The sequence below is a fragment of the Scleropages formosus genome, chromosome 17 (assembly GCF_900964775.1).
Source record: "Scleropages formosus chromosome 17, fSclFor1.1, whole genome shotgun sequence".
Taxonomy (NCBI): domain Eukaryota; kingdom Metazoa; phylum Chordata; class Actinopteri; order Osteoglossiformes; family Osteoglossidae; genus Scleropages; species Scleropages formosus.
The window spans coordinates 8,605,106-8,625,229 of record NC_041822.1 but is presented as its reverse complement, the minus strand read 5'-3'; the positions used below and the strand labels follow the sequence as shown (position 1 = coordinate 8,625,229).

The 20,124-nt window shown below is 41.7% G+C and overlaps 1 protein-coding gene across 8 annotated transcripts; it reads right to left on the bottom strand.

Moving 5' to 3' along the window:
* Positions 1-6: 6 nt before the first annotated feature.
* On the bottom strand, positions 7-16,331 carry tsc1a (TSC complex subunit 1a). Of its 8 annotated transcripts, none has more exons than XM_029259458.1 (22): positions 16,059-16,331; positions 13,128-13,347; positions 12,470-12,573; positions 12,041-12,193; positions 11,644-11,788; positions 11,129-11,283; positions 10,862-10,935; positions 10,588-10,766; positions 9,156-9,259; positions 8,284-8,455; positions 8,062-8,180; positions 7,777-7,873; positions 7,284-7,385; positions 6,523-7,084; positions 6,017-6,087; positions 5,573-5,742; positions 5,145-5,327; positions 4,591-4,701; positions 3,960-4,082; positions 3,045-3,232; positions 2,723-2,890; positions 7-2,524 (listed from the first exon to the last, which is right to left on the bottom strand). In XM_029259458.1, the coding sequence occupies exons 2-22, from the start codon at positions 13,234-13,236 to the stop codon at positions 1,957-1,959; spliced, it is 3,657 nt and encodes a 1,218-aa protein (XP_029115291.1). In that variant the 5' UTR covers positions 13,237-13,347; positions 16,059-16,331; the 3' UTR covers positions 7-1,956. The 8 variants fall into 8 exon arrangements, with proteins under 8 accessions (XP_029115291.1, XP_029115295.1, XP_029115297.1 ...); XM_029259462.1 differs by having other exon boundaries at positions 5,573-5,739; XM_029259464.1 differs by having other exon boundaries at positions 6,044-6,087.
* Between the last annotated feature and the right edge of the window lie 3,793 nt (positions 16,332-20,124).

Genomic DNA, 20,124 nt, shown 5'->3' with positions numbered 1-20,124 from the left:
AATTTTTACAGGTTTGTCAAGCTGAATTAATAAATACTCTTCGGGGGGTGAGGGGGGGAGTGACAAGGAAGTTTAATTATGAACTTTGACACTTAAGAATTGTTGGGTCTATTTCAGAAAAAGATTAAGGGCTGAATGATATCTGACACAGCTTTATTTTAGTTCTTAAAGGGACATCTGTACTTTCATAGTTCACTTCATAACAAAGACACAGGTGTGAGCAGGGGAAAAGTGAACAGAAAAACTAGAATTACAAAGGGTTCAGTAGCTAGAATGAGGGGTTCACTCCATTTAAAGTTCTCATTATAAAACAGCTCCATACCAGGCAACATCCCTTTTGTAAAGACAGCATAAAATAGGCAAATTTTTAAATCAGGACTATTTAAAGTTTGGATGCTTCATTGATGTCTAGAGAGGAAGGGGGGGGGAGGGATGGGGAAAAAAAAAAGTCAATACAAGTTTCTCTGGGCTACTGCATGAAAAAGGGATGTTTTATACAAAAAAAAAAAAAAAAGGCTGTGGGTGTCATGAGTATGATATTTCCTTAATAGCTCTTTAAATTATCTGGAATTTCTCCCCAAAAAAATCCTTAATTGTCAAAATACAGGACTGGGCAATTTACTGTGAGATCACTGTGTAGAGATACAGAAAAGGTAGCATGTGGCCAAACAAGCAGTCAAGTACCACACGTTGAGACTCATGGCACTTAGTCATTCTCACTGCATCAAAACAGACTAATTATAGGCTGTAGAAATCTTAATTTAACCTAGCTACTAGGAATACGTACTTCCACAGTGTAGTGCATTCATTATTGATCATTTCAAATACTTTCAGACCACTGTGTAAACAATTCAGACATTGCTTCTAAGAAATCTTATAGCATGCCCTATACTGAAATAAGATTTTGGTAAAAAGAGACCGTTACACTAAGTTTCAAAATATGTAGTCTTAATTTTCACTTTTGTGGTTTGCCCATAAGAAATTATCCCAGGCCAACACATGCTACTCTATTCTTCACACATTTCTTAGCATATCATGACCACACACTGTCAAATTTAAGACCAAAGCGGAAGAACTTCATCAGGCCTTCAGATATGCAATGTTAAAATATGAGGCACTGTTAAGCTTTTGGGGGCGGAATGACCAACTGAATCAAATGGTTCAAAAATTTTGTTAAACACCGCAATGGGTTCTTCAACATGCAGCAAAAGGAAAGCTAAATCTTTATCCTTCAGTCATTTAATTTTTAAAAATCACCCATATCCAATCTGTGACCATTTTCATCTTACAAAACTCATGTGAAATACATTGCACTTGTGGCTTATTCTTTGAATCCCTGCAGAAAGATTGTATTAAGCACCAGGAAGGAGAAAAAAAAAGGATCCTAAAAAAAGTTGAGGGTGCAAAAAAAGGTTTAAAATATATGTGATGAGCACCTCAGTCTGGAGCTTGGATTTATTAGAACTTGAACAGACCATACAACCAGATGCATTACTCACATCTTAAAACTACGTTGGGGCTTAAATATATTTGTTACATTATATTAAATTCAGATCAACACATTTTTCACCTTTAGGTGTCCCAGTTGAGAATTTCCACCAGTGGGGGAAGGGAAGACAAAAGAAAAATGAACTTGTAGATGAAACTTAGTGCGAGATATCATATGCCTATCACGCAGTGCGAAGAGTTCAACCTTTTGTGTCTGCCTTATGACTGCAGCCCTTTTGCAACACAGTGAACCATTGTATGAGACATCTTTAAATACCTAAACAGAACATGTAGGGGACATCTGCTCTGCATGTTTCAGTTTTTCTGAGAAACCGTTTTGTTTTGCTTTCCTAGAGCGCGCACGCGCACACACTCAACTGAAGTCCTGCTGCCCACTCACGGAATGAGAAAATGAGTTCACTACTTCCTTCTTGGCTTGCAGCCCTCTTCACTACCTGCATCTCCATACTAATGGAGATCATTGTAGTCCATGATTTTCAGCCGTTCCTGTCTCTGCCTGGCACTGCCAGGCTCGGACCCTGAATCCCACTCGCTTATGGCACTTTGCTCTGCATCCGGCTGGATCTGGTTGGCCACTGTGGCCTGTGCAGGGATGATACCTGGAAGGGAACAAGTCATGGGGATGTCCTCTGTGGGTTCCACACACTTAGTCTTCAGGCCTTGGGAAAGCCCCGCCAAGGGTTGAAATCCCTCTTCGCAATGACTCTCGCTCTTGTTGCGAAACAGCTCCCTGGAGTGCAATCCCAGGAAGCTTTTGGCACTGGGGTAAGAGCCCACAGCCAGAGGGGTGCCAGAGGGCCGTGACATGAGAAATGGCAGGTGGGATGGGGATGACTCCAGTGGGGCTGCAGGTGACTGTGGGCAATCACTGATGTTTGCTGCTGTTCTGGTCTGGAGTCTCCCAGTGGGTAAAGTGCAACCAGTGTCTGTTGGAGGCACAGATGAAGCACCTGTTGTACCTTGGGTGCCTTCTATCACTTGTCCTCTTTGCAATAGACTGCAGTCACTGTCTGGCCTGGAATAGACAAGGAAAAGAAATGCCTATAAAGCAATATTGTATACAGATAGCCTTTAATAAAACCCATTAAAGGAAATTCAGCAGTAATTCACTGACTAATAGCGGTTGCCCCTGTCCCCGGAACAAAACAAAGTTCGGATTTCTTTGGGGAAAAAAAAAAAAAAAAAAAAAAAAAAAAAAAAAAAAAAAATTCACCTAGAGTCAGTGAGCTTGCATGACTCAGGAGTGCCACCTGTTGGTAAACTTCCACCAACAGGATTTTCAAGCTCCAGCTTGCTGTAGAGCTGGAGTAGCTCTGCCTGTAGCATCTGGGAGACTTGCTTTTGGGCCTGGTACCTACTCTCTGAGGCTTGCAGCTGCTCCCTGACAGATAGGACATACAAACAATGGTTAGATGCCTTTAGCCCCACAAAAGTGCAATGAACATAAAACACTCCGCATGTTTCAATCTAAAGGACAAAATATTTATCATAAAACCCTGCCCTGAACTTTATGGCTGTCAGAACTATAGACCTACTTGGCCTGACTCTTGACGTCTTCAAGGAACAGCTTCTGTTCTGCAATTAGGTGCTCCTTCTTGATAAGCTGTGCCTCTAGCTCCCCAATGCGCTGATGTGCTGCATCCAACCTCTGGCTCTGCTGTGTCAGGCTCTGCCGCAACTTCTCCAGTTCCTTTTCTGCAGACACCTGGAGCATGTCCACCTCCTGGGCCACAGACAGCATTCACACCAGATATTAACGCACAGTCAAAATTTAATGCAATCAACAACTCAAAATAAACAGTGATTGAAATAACTATAGAATTCCATTGTTAGAATTTGTGTATTAACACTTTGGACAAGAACAAAGACGACTCCGATTAAAAACCAACTATCCTGCGCCAGCTGTTCATCATTTATGCCCAAGATTGGGTGGCACGGTGGTACAGTGAGTCGTGCTGCTGTCTCACAGCACCTGAGTGGTGTGAGAGAATGGGGGTTCAATCCCTGCTCAGTCTGTGTGGAGTTTGCATGTTCTCCCCCTGTCTGCGAGGGTTTCCTCCAGGTGTTCTGGTTTCCTCCCACAGTCCAAAGACATGCTGTTCAGGTTCCCCCATAGTGTGTGAGTGACACAGAGAGAGAGTGTGTGTGTGTGTGTGTGTGTTCCACTGATGTATGGATGAGTGACCCAGTGTAATTAGTGTATCTAGCAGTGTAAGTCACCTTGATGAATAAGGTGTGTGGGCTACTAATACTAAATAGTATCCATTGTAGTCACTTTAGAGAAAAGCATCTAAGCAAATAGCTATAAATGTAAGATAGGATACACAGTCCCTTCAACACACCAAAGCTGGCAAGCCATATTAGAGACACACTCACATCTGCCAGACTGCTGTGCCCTCTTTCCACAGCTCCAGCTCCTGCTGAAAGCCCCTGACCCTCACGGTCTTTACCTTGCTGCTTACAGGGTCCACGTGTTGCAGCTCTTCCACACATAACTTGTTGACTTCACTCAGCAGCACCAGCTGTTTGTTCAGGAAGCCCATCTGCTGCTGGAGGGTCTCGCTGTTGGTCAGCTAGTATACAGAAAGTGTGAACACACACACACACACACACACACACACACTTTTTACCCAGTAGCCTCATAGAACCCAGCTTAAAATGCATAGTTTTAATATAAGATGCAAATTAGGCTTAAAATAAAATTTAACAAAACGCAACAAGTATGCTCTATCAGAACGTTGATTTAAGTACCTCAAGTTTGTACTTTATCAATTCAGAGCAACCCAGTGACTGATAAAGTACAAAGTTAGGGTAATAAACAAACAGCTTCCTGAAGGAGTATACTTAACCTTTATCAAACTGGGTTAACAGCAGAGCCAATGTAGAAATCATGCAGTAACTGTTCTGATCTGGACTACTACATAGTTTGAAAACACATGCAAAAGGTGACTTTCATTTGATCCCCAGAAACAGTTTTTGTGAAAATTCAAACTTTTCACAAAAAATGCTATGTCTTCAGGATCTATTGAAGATCAGCTAAGGCTTAACAGCTGTACCTTGGACCTGGCCAATAGACCTCACCTTGATGGACAACTGGCTCAGCTGGTGCCCTGTGTTGCAAATCTTGTTATTGGCCTTCTGGAGCTTGGCCTCCAACTCACCCATCCTCTTCTGAGACTCCAGCAGTTTGCTCTGAATACATGTCAAAAGTTAATCAGAGCTGCAGCAAGCCTGTTTAAATCAGCCATCATAAACATATTTACATTGAAGTTATACTTTGTGACCTTAGATGCAAGACAAAATGAAAACCTTAATTCCTTTGGACCAGATTTGGAGGCAGCAGCTTTTCAAGTAGTGGGATTTGTATACACATTTTTCTAACCTTGAGAGGACTTGTCATAATGAGGATATACCTAAGAACTTAAACTGCTATTTAAAAAGTGACATGGTGCTTAAACAAAGGTGCGCAAAAAAAAAAAAAAAAAAAAAAAGTTGCAAGTTTTGATGCAGTGGGGTTTCAAAGAAACTTCATTTGGGTGCAGTTCACAGAATGAAATTTAAACCCATACGCAGGTGTAGGTAGGTACACACACAAAATGTAGGCGAGTGCATTTGTTCAGACATGCGATGCGTACCTGCAGCTCTTGATACTTGGTATAGTACTCATCACGGCCCTGCTGCAGCTGGAGGATCTGGCTGCGCAGTTGCATCACTGCAGACTCCCTGTCTTCCCACAGCTGCCTGTAGCACTGCTGCTCCTCCTGCAAGCTCACTTGAAGGGACTGGATTTCAATATCCTGCAGCTTCAGTTGGTCCTTCTGCACAAGGAGAACAAAGGAACAATGACACACTCAAGTCAGAGCTTGACATCAACATCACAGTGGTTCACTACTGGGACCATTTCCTCTGCAGTTGACTGTCCCCAACAAGTACAAAATCTCTCAAGAAATGAAAGAAAAAAAATTTTTTCAACAACTGAAATGAAACAACTCTAACCAATGCCGAAGAGGCTGCAACATGGTACCCTATTGTTATGAAGTAGTTCCACATTAGCCAGGTATACCATTGCGTTATTCTGCTCCTCCAGTGCTGTGGCATTGATGATCCGCCTCAGCAGCCTACGGTTGCGGATGGCATGCTGCTCTCTCTTGTAGCGCTCATATAGCACCTGGTTGTGCAGCAGGAGTAGCTGACTACGCAGGGTGTGCAGCTCATCAGGAGGAGTGGAGCCTGCTGGCGACACAAGGAAGAGGTTCAACTCATGCAAGAAGACAAGGTGGAGAATCAAGGAGAAAGTGGCCAGGAAAGGCGAGGCTGAAAGACGACACTCATTCAGATATGCAGTTTACACAGGGAATACATTTTGTGACGATTTAAATATACCAAAAAACCTTTTCAAAAACCCTTCAGAGTGAAAACTTAAATTTTACATCACCACGTGTAAATTTGCATATTAATACATTTACACTTCTCAAAGTAAATGTGCTTTTCACAAATTTTGCAATACCTTTTGTTTTAATATTCTGTTGTTTACCTCCAAAGTGCGTCCAGTCAGCTGACTTGCTAGGCAAAGGTAATCTGCAAAGAAGTAAAGAGACATTTGAAAGGAGTCTGACGGACAATAAAAAATAAAATGTACACTAATGTAGATGAAGTCCCTTACACCGGCATCCATATGGTACTTAGTTTCTCCACAAAGATGGAGATTATACATACCTCTCCTCAACACCTTGTTGCATTTAAATTTCATCTTTAAAGCACGACATGCTATAGTTCTGCCTTTTGCAAGACAATATTTGTGGGGAAATAGTCAGATACATACTTCAAAAGTGCCCATGCTTTTGGGTTGTGAACCTTGTAAGATGTAAATAAACATTTTTTTGGCAGCAATGTGGGAAATCTGGACAAAGACTGCTGTTCCACCCAACCTCTGCAGGCATGAGCCTAGAGTGCTGACCCAGTTCCACCAACACATGGGGGGGAGGGAGAAAAGAGTACAGTTCTCCAGCTCACCTCCTCAGCACCTTGTCGTGAGCATCACTGCCCTGCTGAATAAGGCGATCAAGCACCTCTAGTGGGGATGCAGCAGCCACACCTTCACTCTCCTTCTCTTCCATCTCTGTAGAAGCTGCCCACCTTGCTTCAGAAGTCTTCTTTGCCACAAACAGAGATGCTGCCCTCGGAAGTGCCGGGCCAAAGAGATCCTCATAGGCTGGGGCTGCCTCCCTGCAGGTGCTGAGGGGGCAAAAACCATGCTTGGCCAGGCCAGAAATCTCTTCATCTGGGACTAACGGGCTGAGACGGATATGTCTTGAGGGGGTGTGGTCAATGGGGGTGAACATCTGCTGCTCCAGGGTCCTTGCACTAGTGCCCAGAACTGGCCTGGCAGTCTGGTCTGGCGTAGACACAGCCTGATATGGCTCACTGTGGAGGTTTGGAGTTGAGCCAACGAGCACCTTTTCCTGCTTCTCGGTCAGTGTCTCAGTGGCATGGCAAAATGGAGAGTGAAACCCACAGAGAGCTGAGAGATCCTGCTGCTCCTCTGCTATCTTTCGCAACTCCTCCCTGATGGCATCTAGAGAAAGCAACATAGATTGTGATACAGTACAAAGGAAGGACTGAAAATACTAGCAGCACAAATACTGGCGACAGCTTCTGCAACTGTTCATTTAGTGGGAGAATTTACAGCTCTGCAAGTCAGTTCCACAGGCACTGAAATCCACCCACTACAAAGATGCCCTACATCCAGACTCCTCCAGGTCTTTGCTACTCACCCTCTTCCTGTTCCTTCTCTGTGTGCTCATGCTGCTCCAGTTCCTGTTTCCTGATGAAAATGGACAACTCTGGCAGGGTCATAGCCTTTGAACTCTCACTATCTGAAAGTAAGAAGGTAGAGGTGTGTGGATCTGAAAATGGGTATGATCCTAGATGGACTGTACTGACTTGCAGCTCTGAGAAATCTATACACCAGTTTTCACATAAGGGTTTTTTAAAAAAACCCCATGGTCCCAAAGGGCTGAGTTCAGAAGTTTGTTCTAAACAGCCAGTTACTTACCCAATTAAAACTAATTTGTTTACTGTGGTTCAGAGAGCAGGAGGAGGGGGAAGAAAACACATACTACTAGAACTGACCCTCAGGACTGTAGTTGGAATCACCCACAATACACAAGAGCCATATTTTCTGCTCTGCATTTCATGCAGAAGCAGACAAAACTCTGATTAGAACATGGAATCTCAGTAGGAGTAAACATGCACTCTGCTGCAGACCTCCAGCATGGGACAGCTCAGCTTTGTTCCTTTCCAGCTCACTGACTGGCTCCTGTCGTACCATGCTGGGCTTGACATGTTCTGTGGGCCGGGTATCCTGCAGATGAACCAGAGGCTTTAGAACAGGGAATGCTGAAACTCTGCCAGAAGCATGAGCCCTCATGGTTAGAGCTTGCTACACTGCAGCTCTCAAGAGCAGCACTCAGATAATCCCTTCAGGAAACTGTAGTGAACTAAACACTCTTCTGCACACACTGACTTTTATAAGCAAAACCTTTTCAGTACCTTGCACGGAGGGGTTGATGTGCTGGTGGGCAGAGAAATGTGTACATAATCTTCAGAAAAAGTTGGAGTGGAGGAAGATGTACCAGGGGTGCTGGAGGATGGGGTGCGTTTCCCACCTGCTGCGAGAAGACCCCCAAGAACATAGGTGGTGGGGACAATAGTGGCTAGAATCTCACTTCCTCACACACACACATTCACCGAAGTGACCAAAGGAGAGCTCACCCAACGAAGTGTGGACACGACTCAGAAAGTGAGGGGCACTATGAGAAAGCTCAGAGACAGGGGATATGCCGCGTGAGGAAGGGGGTGTGGTCATGCTGCAGACAGAGGAGGGGCTCCAGATGATGTCCTTCACTACACAGGAAGAGCCCACTTCACCATTCTGATTCCGAGTCTTGATCCCACAAGAAACAAAGGAGCAGAAAGATGTAAAAGGGAAACGAATGTAGAAATACTGAGCATTGGTCTGCATAATGGACATTAAATAACTCCTGATAACTAGTTTCACTATAAGTGACTTTTCGCATATTTTCTGACTCAATTGTTTTAACCACACCAAGTAACTCATTGTCATTTAGTGAAGATTAGTTTATAACAAAAGGGGTCACGCCTATGCAGCTTTCATTATATAAGATTGTGCATCAACTTCTCTGCATCAAAAGCAAGTCTTCCAAAATTACTTTTTTTAAAAAAAAAAAAGGGGTAACTCTGGGCCATAGCTCTATGCTGTGCAGAAAGGAACCCAACAGTGTACCATTTTCAAAAATTTTACAAAAAGTTTGGTAAAGGTACTCAATTTTAAAACTTATTTGTAGCTACATACTACAAGAAAATTTTTGCCACACACAAACTGAATCAAAACAGACCTTTGGTAAAGTAAACTCTCTCTGTGGAAATATTTAAAAACCACTTCCAAGAATTTTCAAATGACAATGACTGAAAAACTGCACTTATACAATGCATACTTACCGGGACTAAGTTATGCAATACTTCTCTACACAAAACAAAAACATGACAGGAGAGTCATTTAAAGAAATAACACTAGGGATGTATAAGTTATGATTTGAGAAGATAAATTATGATTGTGGCTGTACCTGCCAAAGGGTGCTCTGAGGGCTACGGTAGGTGGGCTGCGAGCTGGTTAGAGGTAACGGGAAAGGTTGGCGGGGAGTTAAGAAGGGGGTTGAAGAGCAGCTCCCTGAGGAAGGAGAGAGTAAAAACAAAACCAACCATTTTTTCCACCAGTATAGCCATTGCTCACTTAATGAGGTCAATTTGGTCTGTAAACTCCCCTTGTCAGGAGATTTTTTTTTGTTGTGAGGGGGTTGAACTACAATAATTTCTTTTTTTGGGGGGGGGGGGGGGGGGGGGGGGGATGCGCAAAAAAAAACTAGCAAAACAAAGATTTTCAAGCTGCCTAGTAAGGGTACACCCTTAACAGGATGCCAGTCCATTGCAGGAATAACCACTTGTCCAGTGCATTGACTATTCAGCTCATAGATACTCATATCTTAAATGTGGTTGGAACACTAGCTGAACAAACAAGTATGGAGGTTTTTTTCCCCCTGCTGGGGAAACTCCTTACCAACAACAGTGGAAAGTGGTGGAATCTTAGGCTCTTTACATCTCTGTTTTGAAGAAAACCATTGTTTTAACCTATTCCTGCAGAGCTGGTCTTTGCAGCTGAGTGGTTTTTATTTTGAAGAGCTTTGCCTGTTAATGTTCCATTTCACTTTCTGAATTAATATTACAAGACTCCTTTCCTGAATCAGGTGAGGAGCATATTTTAGCTTGGTTTTACACTGCTTTGTCTGCTTTTAAGCATTTTAAGGAGTTTTTAACCTTTGAGATGCCATTAGAGGGGAGTGAGGTATTTAAACAGCACTGGAAAAACTCATGAGAGCAAGCACACAGAATCAGTGAAAAATTCCAAAGGGAATCTTAAATGTTTATGAAGTGCATTTCTAATGTTTTGACTTTGTGGAAATGTCCTTATACCAGTTTGCACTAGCCTGAAAGATGTGCAGCAACTATGTTGTAATGGGACTTCATTGGTTAAAATTTAAAAAAAAAAAAAAATTAAAATCTGCAACTGGCTGAAACAGGAAAAACAAAGGTGACCGGTGATCTTGTATCAACTTTTTCCACCCGTTGTGGAAGTAAAATTTAGGGTAAAAATACCATTGCATTGAAACAAACTTAGTGTATTAAAAATGATGTTTTTGTATATTTTAATCTATAAGTAGTGATACAGAAATTGAAGGAAAAAAATTGTTAAAGCAGTTAATTACTAATAATTATTTAGGTGACACCTTTGTCCAAGGCAACTTGGAATGTAACATTTATATTGTAAGCCATTTACAATCAATCAGTTACCCTTTTACACAGCTGAGTAATTCTTACTAGAGCAATTCAGGGTAATTTGCTCAAGGGTATTACTGTAGGAATGGGGATTTGAACCCAGATCCTTTGATCGCAAGGCTACAGCTCCATCTATGCAAATAATACATGATGAACAGGTCTGACCGTAGCTGCTGTGCAGGTCAGTAAAGGAGCTTGCAGTGCATTCTAGGGGGCGGAGTTGCAGATGGGACAAAAAATGCTCTGGCACAGTGGAGTAATCCTCCTCGCAGGATGCCTCCTTGGGGTCCAGAGACACTTTGGCACATTCAATGACAATGTCATGGATCTCATACCTCTTCCATCTGTAGCAGGGAAGAACCAGGAAGGAAAATACTATTTAACTAGTTGAGATGCACATTGATCATTGTAAACTATTCTAGAGAAAACAACCTGCTACCTAGTGGGGTCTAACTCATGGTCCTTGGTCCCAGACACCAATTCAGGGTGAATCCGAACATGTTGTAGCATTGGCTACCAAGGAAACACACATGGAAAATACATTCAGAGTAAAGATCAGCAACATTATCCATTCTCCTTTTAAAGAGAAAGTGTCAGGAAGCAGTTTTATAAAGCTGAATTTCAATACCACTGACATTGACCACCATCCTTCATGAAACAAACTCAGTCATGCAACATCTTACTGTGCTACAAATCCAGTGTGTACCTTAACTACTTCCTCAAATGTGTCCATGTTCTCCTTTGTGCTGTAATGAGAGCGCAGGTAGGAGACAAAGTTGCATGGGTACATGCCATAGAGCCGGTGAAAAAGAGAATACACGCTGGCATGGAGGTGGATCAGGAACACTTCTGGCACATGTCCTGTGCGTGGTCAACGAAGAAAGGGTCAGAGAGATAAAAGATCAGAATGCTGCTAGCTTGGCAGATAAAATTGAATTAAAGTGTGTAATTCCTTTCTTAATACTAGCTTCATTACATGGACTACATACGCAAACCTCTTTTTCCTTGCTATAAAAGGGCTGAATGATTTATTGAAAAACTGACATTGTAATATTGAATGCAATACTGACACTGCAAACACCTATGATAATGCAGTATTAACATTTGTTTGATGCATGTGCACAGCAAGGAAATTTGCCAACATGCTACAGAATATTTAGGCAACACCACATAGGCTATGTATGATGTTATACTTCCATGTTCACCATTTGAGTGGCAAACCTGCATTTTTAGGGTTCCAGGCTGCCAGCCGTCCAAAGATGTCGAAGAATTCATGAAGGTGCTGTTTGCTGACCTGTGGTATTACGGGCAGCAAGGTGACCAAGACCAGGACTCCAGTTATGAGCATGACCACATCGGAGTCTGTCTGTTTAGGCCACGTGAAAAGAAATGCAATGAACAGCCAGTAAAGCAGCTCTCTAATCAAAACACTGTCATGGCAACAAGTGCTTCTACAGGAAACACCAAGGAATGAGAACATTAAAGTTTTGGAAAAAATATCAATTTTCTGTTTAAACTCTGCAAATGGAAAAAATTATGGCAAAGTAAGCAGTGTAATGAATGCAATCTTAAGTTCATGCAGCCAGAGTCCTACTGTACCATGACTTCCACAACTTACCTTGAGGCATTTGAGCAGCGAGGGCAGAAGGGAGAATCTGGAGATCTTGTGGATCCAGGGGGGCTGTCTACGGACAACATGGCCCAGCAGGGTGAGCGTGTGCAGCCGACAGGACTGCTTGGTCATACACTCGCTCATCTTGTCCAGGAGGTGCTAGAGAAGAACACAAAACACCACTACAAGTCTGTGGAAAAGGTGGCTGTTTCAACCACAAACCATTCTTTAAATTTAACAGACACAGAGCTTTTCCATTTCACAGAAGAATCTGTTCTTTCATGGTAAGATCAGTGAACAAATAAACAGAAATGAACATGTCAAAAACGTTTGTTTTACAGGAACTGGGTGACAAACCCATCAGTTACTTCAGGCACTTGCTCAGGTGATGTGAAGGAGGTGCAGTACAGCCAGCTGTTGCTGATGGTGTATCACCTTGTCATGGGGCTCCCTCACTGAAGACAGGATACTCAGAGCCTGGGAGGAGCTGGTCTCCAGGTAATAGTCCACCAGGCTGTTCAGTAGAGCAGAACCACGCTCTTCCACATAAAGAGAAAAGTACAGCATTAAAAAAAATATATATATATAAAAAACCCTCAGAAGACATTGTGGGGATAAGGAAGTCCAGTAGTTAATGTACTAGAATTATGAGCAAAGACTGCAGGATCAAATCTGAGCATGCAAACTGCTATTGTAACCTTCAGAAATTCACATAAACATTGAGCAAAATCTACATTAAAAAAACATATCTGGAAATGCCTGTACGTCACTGAAATTAGCTAAAAGGTGCAGAGCCCCTACTATGTAAAGCAGAGAGCAGAACTATATCATGTAGTGAAGGAGGATTATTGAAAAATGCAACACGCTTTTGTGCACTGTGTACATTTTGTATACATATAGCTGTGTATAGCTTTTATATACTTTTGCACTTCACTTTGGAAAAAAGCATTTGGGAAAATGAATATTGCAAAATGGTGTCTAACTATGTTAAGTCTCCACATTTACATCATGGTCAAAGTATTTTGTGCTGTGTGTGTTGGTCTGTGAGTGAACTGTAAGCCATGCTAAAAAGGGGGATGTGAGGAAGGCTGACCTGTGCTGAGCTGCTCATTAATTAAGCCCTTGACCTCATCCAGTTGGTGCAAATCTGAGGAATCCAGGAGAGGAAGGAGTTCCCCAATACTGGACTGTTCCCGAGCCATGGCTCCCAGGGGTGGGAGGAAAGGCCTGTGTCGTCACAGGAAAGGGGGTGGGGATGGGGTCTCACAGTGTCCTGTCTGGCTGGGGCGAGGTCCCAGGGCCAGGCATCACTGCTGGGAGAGGAAATGTAGCTCATACCCAGGAAAGATTATGACTTGAATCATACAACACACTTGGTTCATAGGCTACAACGACAGTATTGCCAATCTGTAGGTGTGCACGACTATTTTCTTCAAAGAGAGACAGCTTTACACAAAGGATATCCTATATACTGATTATTAGTACCCATCTGTAGTAAAGCAATTCACACTCCAACTCCAATGTCTTACTATTGTGTCCAAAGGTTTGTTGCAAATTTGAGCTCTACACATTCCAGAATAATGAAATGCTGAATATTAATCACTGTTGACATCTAAATTGAACAGTAAATATATAAACCCGCTGAAGACCATGTCAAGATACCAATGTTAAATTGTGATTTTACAAAAACAAAAGAATGGGTTACAGTTAAGCCACTGAACCTGAATGTCAGAAAAATAAATTTACCTCAGCTTATGAGCATGACCGCAAAAAATAACAAAACCTCTGACCTATGCACTAAGTGTAAGAGCAACAACTTTAAAGAATTAAACATGCAAAAAGTATCACACATATTGACTGTCCCAAGCAGGGTTGTGGCAAACCGGAGCCTAGCCTGGCAACACAGGGTACAAAGCAAGAGGGGGAGGGGACGCCAGTCTGTCACAGGGTGCCCCAAGCTGGACTTGAACCCCAGACCCATCAGAGCAGGAACCGGCCAAACCCGCTGCGCCACCGTGCCCCCTGCAAAAAGCATGTCTTAAGCAACTCGACTGATTTACCAAACGGTCCCCCTCACCCGTTTTAAATAATGCATTGAGCGAAGATCTAGCTAAAACCTCCTGGACTCTGACAGTACAGCTTACATAAGGGGCAGAACTGAGCCTTTGTGTTGCACACTGCAACAGTGGCACCCTTCACTAACTTCCAGCAGTTCTCTTTTGAATACATCTACAGAAGGATCAAACATATAAACTTATCATTTTGGAGGTAAACGCATTTTTATATGCAAATGAGTTCCTGCATTTATGAAGTAAATTGTTCAACCAAAAATGTATTCAAGCACATTAATATTAAAGGTCATTGATGCTTATACAGCTCAGAGAATGAAACCAAATTCCTGGAAGCTTCATAGATCAATGAAACCACTGAGAGAAAAAGAAAAAAAAACTAAACGACAGAAACTGGATGGACACAGGGATATTTATGGTAGACGAGAAAACATTTAAACAATTTTCATACACATTTTAGAAGACAATTTTAAATGCATCCAAGTGATACCTGAAAAGGCTGAGGTCTCTTAGTATTTAATAACTGGCTCAAAAAAGGCTGGGGCCCTGCTATACATAAATTCACACGCAGAGTATTAGTCCTATCTGTACATTCCTTGCCCTGGCAGACTACAATCCGAACAAGTTGGTCAGCTTTCTCTGAGAGGGAACTTCAAATGCTTCAATCATGTACTTGATAAACACAACCACGGAAACATTAATGGCCAACAGGGCTGGCAATAAAGACACACTACAGACCCCTCCTCTGTATCACAATTAAAGTTGATAAAACCATAGGACCCAAACAGCTTGAATTTGACTGTCCTTATGGCCCAGGTGCTCATATATAACGGCACATGGCAGGAGTCCCGACAGCTTTAAAATACTAATGTTAATTAGTACTGAACTTATATGAAACAGAGGGTGAAAGCACTTAAGGCTTCTGAAATGGCCTAAAAGATCCTATGTTGCACACCCCTCCAAAACGCAGTTCTTGTCAGCATGATGCAGATAGAGAGTTTCTCCCAACATTATCAGATGTTGGAATGGTTTTATCTGCAATATACATGCAATCTAATGCAGTTTGCAACAAACAGAACAAGCAAGTGCTGCATTTCAAACACATAACTGCTGAGGTCAGGTCAGTTTACACCTCATCATCAGGTATAACCGATAATGGTTATTAATGTGCACAGGCACTCACTCTATGTAAAAGGCTCCACTTCCAAAAGAGTAATTTTATAGGTTGCTTTGGAAACTTTTCTGCAGAAAAATGTGTGTAGAAACCATTATCCACACAGTCCTCGTCATAAATGACTTGATAAAAAGAAAACTCTCGGTTAAGCCAGCAACTGACCTCTCACTTGTAACAGGTCTGGGTTCATAAGGAGGGAAGAAATGCATTTCTACACTAGTGGTATCTTAAACATGTTTTAACATAAAGACAAAGCAGCTATTATGACCAATTTGCTTTAATTTCAAAGCAAACTCACTTAGACTTTAGCTATAGTCATTCTAACCCATCCAAACAGCAAAACCTTCCTATTAAGAATCACAAACTTCGTAGTGATGCTAAAGCTACAAGTAAATACCCTCCAGTCACTCAGCAACAAAGTTTTAGTGAGTTTTTCTTTCATTTGATAAGTGCCTAGTTACTAGTTTGTTTGCAATTGGTAAGCCATGGATACACACCAACACACAGCCGACGCAAGGCGTGAGAAGCAGAGAAATTATTTTAAAATATATACACCGTATTGACACAATAACCAACATGGTTAGTTGCAACCTCACCCAACTTGTTTTTGCAGTTCGATGCTATCCTGGCTCCACTCAAGGCAAAGGTGGTTATAAATCAAGGTAACTCTTGTCTTTGCAACAATAATAAACGCATTAAAAGAGACAATGGGAAAACCTCTGAATTTGCTCTGTCTGGCAAAATATAAAGCGTTAACACGAAACGCATTAATTAAATATACCTGTTTACCCATTAGAATAGCTGCACTCCACAGGGCGCCGCCATCTTGGACGCCTTGCCACTCCTCTCGCTGCCGTCCTCCTCCGCCGCCGCAACGCCAAAATAATCCCCACGCGTCCAATTTTACTTCCCTGTCAGCGAGAAGCAATTTAATCGCAAGATGCATGTGGCTGTATTTTTTCTTAGTTTAATTATCTGATTTTTGCTTTCATTTATAAGTTGTACAACTTTTTAGAATTCCATGTTGTTCGAAACTGTTTACTGTTTTCCCAAGGTGGAGTGATGTCGTTTATGGTGACGCGGCTTTCGCGTGACTCAGACGGCCTGCGCATGCGCAGCACAGAGACACAGCAGGCTTGAGAAAGTTGTGGTATTATCTGGAGAGCAGGGTTCACAAGTGCCAAAAAGTTAACTACATAAACACGTGGCAGCAGTTCAATACAAGCTTTGGAGCAGAAGTGATCTTGTGATATGCCTGAAATTCTAGTTTTGCTGTCATAATTTCTCTTAAAGCCTGTTGTAGGAATGTCATTAGAGCAAGTGTTAATTACAACTGATCATTTAAATCCTTGAAGCTGAAGTCTGTGGTCAACTATGTTTTATATCTTTAAGGATTTACGTCACTTTTCTATTTAACCACATTTCAACCAGCCTGTCTATTTATATTTTAACAACAAAGCCATCTATATCCGTTATGCAGTGGTATAGGTGAGGCTAGCATATTCCCTCCCAAATGTGTGCTGTAATACAAGCAGTCCCTGGATTACGAACGAGTTCCGTTCCTAAGCCTGTCTCTTAAATCAAATTTCTACGCAAGTCAGATAATTGTAGATTTCATCGGGACAGAGCCATTACATGCGCCATTATTTTCGCTCTGTCCTGTAAATTGTCCTGATCATCGACCGACTGTACCCTAATCTTCATCGGCTTTTCACCTTTTTCTGATCGCCTTATTTCAACTTTAGTTTCAGTTGTGATTATTTTCCTATTCTTTGATGCATCACCATCACTTGCATCACATTTATGCTTTGGTGCCATGGTTAGGAAGTTAAAAACAAAAAAAAAATTCAAGCCAAATACAGTAACACACACGAGACACTTAACAGCAATGTGGTCCGTCTGAAAAGAAGGAAGTCTTTGTCTTCCCTCGGGCTCACACGCCCACAAGCCAACAAACCGCCTTAGACACGCAATGTTTTGATGCATGTTGCAAAGTAGCGCTCATTTGTTATTACCATTCACTTACACTGTATGTAGCTTGAATTTTTAATATAACAGGCTTTACGGGGGTGGGGGGGGTGGTCGTAACTACAGGTTGTACGTAAGTTGGAGATTCGTAACCTGGGGACTGCCTGTACTGAAACTAAAGTTACTAGAAAATATTCATGTTTGACAATTTTATCTCATACTTAAAGATTTACATAATGGTGATCTAATTCCATTGGAGTCTTAAATGTAGTATTTGAGCCGTGTCAAGTTTCTTGTGCTTTTGATGTATTGGAGCATAATTTAAGCCATGTCACTATTTTTTAACAATCAATCAGTCCATCAATCAGTCAATCATTGTCAACAACCGCTTGTCCCGAGTGGGGTCGCGGCAAGCCGAAGCCTACCCGGCAACACAGGGCGCAAGGCCGAAGGGGGAGGGAACACCCCCAGGACAAGACGCCAGTCCATCGCAAGGTGTTTTCTAACAATGATCCTTTCATTTTCAACAATGCACCATGTTACTGTTCCTGAATAATAAATAGGAATGCAAAACAGAATTTGGATGCTAGGTTACCCTTTTCACAATTGATATGAGAATTTAACTTGTATTAATTTTAAAGTAATATTTAATTTAATATTTACAACGCAATCTGTGTGTGCAAAGCTGTCTTCTGAGTCATGTTGGTTAGGGTATACGTACTGCTGTACTGCCCAATAGGCTTGTGATCAATCTAACGTGAATAAGATGACCCGAGTCCATCTTCTGCTGCTGTTTTCTGAGGGATACCACACAAAATTTCATTGTATTGGATACAATGACAATAAAGTATCGTATCTTTTCTTACCTTTTGCTATCTCCAATCTGATCTGTGGCTGATCTGAAATTATGGAAAGTTTGACCTTTCGTGCTGTAACTCTGTCACATTCAGGCCCTTACTGTTGTCTTTTGAAATACAGGGTATAATACTGATCTGAATAAAAATATGTTCTTTACACTTTACAAGATATACGGTATCTATCATTACGAGACATTTTTAACTGCAAAAACATATTAACTGAAAATTATTGTGAGTCAAAGTAATGAAAAAGCTGGAAACTGGGGGCATTAGCTATTGATGGTATGCAAAACGTCTGTGCTCAATGTTAAATAAAAATATTGCAAGAAAATATCGTAATAAAACATATTGCAACAAAAAAATTGGCGCAGCGGGTAATGTAGTGGTTAACGGATATGGACCTGAAATTTGAAGGCTTCGGGTATGAGCAGCACTCCCTACTACTGGTACAGTATTCTTTTGTACAATGCAAATCCTGAATTACCCAAATGAAAATACCCAGCTGTATAAATAGGTCAAATCCTCAGAGTTGGATGAATGAAATTAATGTGAAAGCATTTTTTTGTTTTTTAATTAAGCTTTCATCCTTTTGAAAATATGTTCTTTTCTTAAATACATTGTCTTTGTAAAGTGGCATTGCTACAAAATAACTTATAAATATTACAATGTTTCGCTTTGGCTGTGCTAATTGTAGCTTGCGGAAATTGCTCTGTCTTAGTTAAATGCATTATTCATTGAGACTGAGTGAATGCAAGTCAAAAATGGAGTTCTTTAACCGCTTGCCCTGCGTCTGGCATTTTGCAATATTAACTATGGTATACAGTCTGCCACTGGGAACCTAGTGCTCTTAAACTGCTCATTGCTTTTTTTTTTTTTACAAACTTACATTTTTTTGTCTCATTTCTTCTCTGAGGTCAGTTATAATTATAAAACATTTCTGATGTAAAGTTTTAATTGAACTTTCTCCCTCAATCCAAGGCATTGACACAGTGACACCATCATGATTCACCAGGCTTTGTCATTGTCTGCGACTCTCGGATGGTGTTCAGGTGCAGCGCCAACCCCTCTACCACACTGGCTGTCCAGAGGCAGGCCCATCATCATGCTAACTGACTTCTGGGGGGTGAAGATGTTCAGATCTTAAATGCTTTTCTAAAGCAATTTTTTGAATTGGCATGTCAAATCACCTGGTGTTTCGGGTATCTGTCAATTGCTCATCCCAGAGCTTCATCTAAAGCATCTCCAGGCCTTGGCAGACTTCTTTTGTCAATAAAAAAGAAAATCTCAACTAACATTTAGCAATGCAAATAAGAGTGTAGCCTTGTAATCTTTCTCTGTGTCTAAAGGTAGTCAGAGCTACAGTAATCTACAGTAATCTACCTTGCTTCAGGCCTCATCTGGGGTCTTCAGTTTGATTACAGTCCCTTGGAGGTATAACTCCAGATAGAACTAGGAGATGTTTTTTTCTGTTCTGCCCTTTCTTTTCATTCCTACCATACCTTTATGCTCATTTTATTTAGCAATGTTACATTACAACAAGTGTTACTATTTTTTCCTGCTCGTCTTGTTCTGGTTTTTATTATTGTATTAAAAAAATGCAAAGTATCCTGCCAAGAACCCAATGGTTAGAAAAGAATTCAGTTTAACTTTGAAGTTCTAATATCTTAACCAGGCTGAAGGGTGATATGTCAGGACTTCCAGTCAACACACAGTTTTCTTGAGAGACAGCTCCATCTGGCTGTGTCGGGGTGTATCGGTGTCCGGGTCAGCACTCGCATTCGTGTGCTTTACCAACAGCCTGGTGTGGTCTTTGGTATTGTTGGTTCCCTTTTCAGGCATTTCTGCGTCCAGCACCTTCAAAAGTGAGCCGCTTGCTTAAAAGCAAGACATCATGTAGCACTGTGTTATCAAATAGCACAGTCTGATACACACACTGACTGAAACTGCTTGTCCCAAGCAGGGTTGCAGCAAGCCAGAGCCTAACCCAGCAGCACAGGGTGCAAGGCTGGAGGGGGAGGGGAC

Excerpts from the sequence above, each read along its gene's own strand:
- tsc1a (XM_029259458.1), bottom strand. The coding sequence starts at position 13,236 with ATGGCTCGGGAACAGTCCAGTATTGGGGAACTCCTTCCTCTCCTGGAT. Across the intron at positions 11,789-12,040 it reads CGCTGCTCAAATGCCTCAAG|ACAGACTCCGATGTGGTCAT; the intron begins GTAAGTTGTGGA and ends TGGCCTAAACAG. Across the intron at positions 5,743-6,016 it reads ACAGAATATTAAAACAAAAG|CAGGCTCCACTCCTCCTGAT; the intron begins GTATTGCAAAAT and ends TTGTGTCGCCAG.